General features: G+C 24.1%; 1 protein-coding gene across 5 annotated transcripts in view; it reads left to right on the plus strand.

Moving 5' to 3' along the window:
* The first annotated feature begins 3,149 nt into the window (after positions 1-3,149).
* LOC107882151 overlaps positions 3,150-5,587 on the plus strand; it is a 24,514-nt gene continuing 22,076 nt past the window's right edge. For 3 of the 5 annotated variants that reach the window (XM_016805279.2, XM_029486147.1, XM_008185913.3), the window contains exons 1-2: positions 3,150-3,197; positions 3,425-3,548. In XM_016805279.2, the coding sequence (XP_016660768.1) occupies positions 3,161-3,197; positions 3,425-3,548 (161 nt within the window). In that variant the 5' untranslated portion in view covers positions 3,150-3,160. The other 2 variants (XM_016805282.2, XM_016805281.2) reach the window with 2 other exon arrangements.

The following is a 5,587-nucleotide window of genomic DNA, read 5'->3' on the forward strand; positions in this document are numbered from 1 at the left end:
AAGTTCACGGGAAGTACCCTGTAGGTTTTGATTCCCGTGCGAGTTTCGAAAATTTGCAGAAATTTGCGGCGTAAATGGCTGTATCTTTTGATTGCGTTGGCTTAGAAGGTTGATTTCTCTACAGCTTCCAGAGACAGTAGACCTGAGTATCATATAGAAATTTCAGTTTGATACCTCCACGCGTTCCTGAGAAAAACGGTCTTGACAGACGGACGGACGGACAACAAAGTGATCCTATAAGGGTTCCGTTTTTTTCTTTTGAGGTACGGAACCCTAAAAAGTAACATTTTATCGTCAAATGACAAATAGTCAATAGCGTTAACAAAAATATCGAAGTTCAGAAAATGTTGCTTATAAATTATAATACTTATAACTTATAAGTTATATTATGATATATTTTAATATTTACACATGATATTATTAATACGTTTTAATAAAATGTATTATACCAAAAAAAGTAACGAATAATTTAGTAATAATTATTACAAAAAAGTAATTTAAATTACATATAAATTACTTATGATAAAATGTAATTAAATTACCATTCAATTACTTAAAAAGTAATTTCGTTACAGTAACTTGTAACTTAAGTTAAGTTATTCCCCAACACTAGGTAGGTGTATAAACACATAACACGCGTTTGGGTACATACGCTAAATTACCAATTGCGATAGGTTATCGCTAAAAAAAAATAGTACACTATGGTACTTTAATAAAAGGATTAACTATCTTTATAGTAGGTATCTTTAACATATGGTTTATGAAACTAACTAAATATTTCTACATTTCAACGTTCAGTTCCGATTTGGATATTTTATAATCAGCAAAATAATATAGGCCTTATAATAGTAACACAGGCTGACGATGACCGTCCACGCACATAATCATTTTTCCTAAGTACCTACCTATCTAAATTTATCATTTAATTAAAAATTCAAATTTAAAACATCCCTTACACTGACAGATGATAGTCAATGACAAGGTTCATTCGTCACGACTACACCTATGTTGTCTGTATGACTGTACAGCAGAGTGTTACCTACAAAGGCGGGCATTAACTAGTTAAAAAGTTAATTTTTTTTTAATTTTTTAACTTAACTAGTTAGTTTATTTTCTAATCAACTTATGAACTTAACTAGTTTAATTTACAGTTGAAATAACTTAGCTTTTCTCAGTTGATTTTAAAAAAAATCCATCAAGTTAAACACATTTTGAAATTTTTCGTTTATACTCGTACGTAAATATTAGGTACCTACTATGTTAGTATAAAATAAAAATAATCCAATACAAAAACACAAACATTTCTGTTCTTTTTCTTGATAACATAATTTTGTGTATATTCATATATGTTATTAAGTTGTAAATTATATATTATACGAGTTGCAATTATAAATGTTTTTAAAAAATTAATCATTTTAAATTATAAATTGACAATTGTTATGTTTTAATGTTATATAACTTATATTATTCAATTGATATATAAAATAAAAAAAAAATATTTTTTAAATTATTAATTTGAGATGAATAGTAAATAATAGTAAAGTAAAAGTAAAAGGGTATATAGTGTACATTATGATAAAAGTTCAATAAAATTGTTTTTTATAATTTATAAAATATTAGAAACTAAAAAGACACATTCACTCCTTATGTGATTTACATAGGTACTAGGTAATTAAAAAAAATAGATTATCTTTTTTTAAACTGAGGTAAGTTAATATTTTTTTCTGTATTAACTTTTAACTTGTCGAGTTAAATTTATAATTTGTAAACTGTTAACTTATTGATCTTGTGTCCTCTTAACTTAACTTAACTTGAGTTAATTATTTTCATTCAATTGCTCACCTTTGGTTACCTACCAATTTTCCCACTACTTGATGTATTCATATTTATAAAATATATAAATATATTAACAATTATTCAAGTATGTAAGGAAAATACATTTTTAAATGTCATTATTGTCAACAGAATTTAATTTTCTTCGAAAATTAGTACCTATATTATTCAAAATTGGGATTTAGATACAATTTTAGTATTAGTATTCCGCACAAAGATGTTTAAATCTATTTTTTTCTATTGGGTACTATTTTTGGAAGGTGCTCAATTCACGATGTGCTTATTTTGAATTAGATTTTACTTAATATTTACCAATTTCTTACAAATCTGGATTGCAATAAAATATAAAGATCCGAGGCCCTAGGTACGGATTTCCCGGAGTCCAGCTCTGAACATGGTTGGCATCACGGTTATCTACTCAAATTTGTGAATAAAGTAATTTATTTACCTATTTACGAGGAACCTTGTTTTACATACCTATTCAATCTTTAGCAATAAAAGTTGAACATTTTATAAATTGAACTACAAAATCCTTTGATATTTTAAAATTGTATAAGAATTTGAACTTTAAGCTTGTAAAAACAAATCGTGCCTATGTATTTTTATATTTAATTTTGTTGAAAATTATAGAAAAAAAAACTAAAAAAATTAAAAATCTAAAATGTCTCTAATCAGCTCAAAACGAATCATACAATTTGGAAAATTGTATCAAGTATAGGAATTGATAAAATAATCTTATAGTGTAAATTTAAAGTACCTACAATTATTCGTTTTTGAATTACAACAAAATAAGAAAATTGCTAATTGAGAAATCGAGTGAATATCGAATGTTGTAAAAAATTGAAACGCTCGTAAAATTTAATTTGACTTTCCAGTATATATTTATTATTTTTTTGATAAATGTACACAAACTTATAAGGCATCTTGTATTAAGTTTTCAAATGTAAGATTTAAAACGAAATATTTTTATAAATTTCTACTCAAAATAATTTGTACATTTTCGCATATTTTATAAAAATTTGAACTTGAAATACCTACTCATAAAAGTAATTGTGACTGTGTACTTTTTATATTTTTAAACTACATTGTAAAAAAAATATTAACAGTCTTATATTACATTTTAAAGCAATCATAGCCAACAAATAATGTTTTATTCAGAGAAAAAATAAAAAACTTATAAAATTGGAAACTGAATATATTGCTAATCTATAGGTTCTATCTATCTATGTCACTGCATAATATTATATTATCTATTCCGTTGTTATCAAAAAACGATAATATTTTATCAACAGTTATTTTGTTTGGGTAATAAAAAAATCACAATATTATGCCCATGTTTAACTGTAAGTTTATTGATCATCAAGGTAAGATTATTTCATATTCATTAACACTAAGTAGGAATTCAGTGCAGTATTAAAAGTATCTATATAAATATCAATCGCGTTGTACTCACGTAATACATAAATACACAAATACATTTGTTGTTGTTAAAATTCTATGGAAAAAACTATTGTATGTTTCATAATATTGTTTTTTTCCACCCAAACGAGTCAGATGATTCTAATGATTTAATATTATATTATTATTCCAGAGCCCATGATGATGTTAACCCTGAGATCGTGCGCGACTAATGACCTTTTATATAAGAAGTCTACAACAGCTGAATTCATGTTTGTTTTCATTGCATCACTTGAGAATCAACTAAACAATTATTTGTAAGTCACATTATTTAAAACTCTTGTAATACATTAGTTTTTTTCATTTTTGATATTGACGTAGGATGAAACATTTTATTCAAATACTGCGATACATAATACTTAATAAGGTTATTAATTTAAATATTGTAATATACCCAATTTTACTTATGGACATCATATTGAATTATATCTTTAAATTTTTGTATAATGTATGTTTATTTTTTGTTTTATATCTCAATTAATGTTTCTAAGAAAATTTTCAATTTTAATTTACACAATAATACATTTTTGTAAAGTCCTTCTCAATACTTCAGAGTCTTCTCTTAAAATTAAAACTCAATACACTTTTCTAACGTTTATTTCTTACTAAATTAAATCTTCATTGCTTTAATGCAATGTATGTTTATAAATAATTAAAACAAAAATTTAAATATTGTAATATACCCGTGTTACTTATGGGCATAACATCAGATTATATCTTTAAATTTTTGTATTATGTATGTTTTTTTTTTGTTTTATATCTCAATTAATGTTTCTAAGAAAATATTTAATTTTATTTTAAACAATATTACCATTTTGTAAAGTCCTACTCAATACTTGAGAGTCTTATTAAAGTAAATCTTCATTGATTTCACGCAATGTATTTTTATAAATAATTATAACAAAAATTTCCTTTGAATAAATATATGTTTCTTCAACGTAACACTTGTATAGGCCAATCTACTTTATAATAAGTTAGACTCTATTAAATTTCATTTTTTCTTTCAATCATTGTTCGTTTTGTAGCTGTTATATAATTTTAAGTTTACTGCTGAATAATAATAAATAATAATTTATCTGTTATTTCAAATCAATACACTTGTTGTCTTAAAAATTGTACCGAAAAAACTATTTAATGTTTCATAATATTGTTTCTTTCCACTCTTAAGAGAGATAATTATTATGAGTTAATATTATATTATTATTCCAGAGCCCATGAAGATGTTAACCCTGAGAACGTGCACGACTAATGACCTTTTATACAAGAAGTCTACAACAGCTGAATTCATGTTTGTTTTCATTGCATCACTTGAGAATCAACTAAACAATTATTTGTAAGTCACATTATTTAAAACTCTTGTAATACATTAGTTTTTTTCATTTTTGATATTGACGTAGGATGAAACATTTTATTCAAATACTGCGATACATAATACTTAATAAGGTTATTAATTTAAATATTGTAATATACCCGTGTTACTTATGGACATCATATTGAATTATATCTTTAAATTTTTGTATAATGTATGTTTATTTTTTGTTTTATATCTCAATTAATGTTTCTAAGAAAATTTTCAATTTTAATTTACACAATAATACATTTTTGTAAAGTCCTTCTCAATACTTCAGAGTCTTCTCTTAAAATTAAAACTCAATACACTTTTTTAACATTTATTTATTACTAAATTAAATCTTCATTGCTTTAATGCAATGTATGTTTATAAATAATTATAACAAAAATTTAAATATTGTAATATACCCGTGTTACTTATGGGCATAACATCAGATTATATCTTTAAATTTTTGTATTATGTATGTTTCTTTTTGTTTTATATCTCAATTAATGTTTCTAAGAAAATATTTAATTTTATTCTAAACAATATTACCATTTTGTAAAGTCCTACTCGATACTTGAGAGTCTTATAAAGTAAATCTTTATTGATTTCACGCAATGTATTTTTATAAATAATTATAACAAAAATTTCCTTTGAATAAATATATGTTTCTTCAACGTAACACTTGTATAGGCCAATCTACTTTAAAATAAGTTAAACTCTATTAAATTTCATTTTTTCTTTCAATCATTGTTCGTTTTGTAGCTGTTATATAATTTTAAGTTTACTGCTGAATAATAATAAATAATAATTTATCTGTTATTTCAAATCAATACACTTGTTGTCTTAAAAATTATACCGAAAAAACTATTTAATGTTTCATAATATTGTTTCTTTCCACTCTTAAGAGAGATAATTATTATGAGTTAATATTATATTATTATTCCAGAGCCCATGAAGATG

This window comes from Acyrthosiphon pisum, chromosome X, assembly GCF_005508785.2.
Source record: "Acyrthosiphon pisum isolate AL4f chromosome X, pea_aphid_22Mar2018_4r6ur, whole genome shotgun sequence".
NCBI lineage: Eukaryota > Metazoa > Arthropoda > Insecta > Hemiptera > Aphididae > Acyrthosiphon > Acyrthosiphon pisum.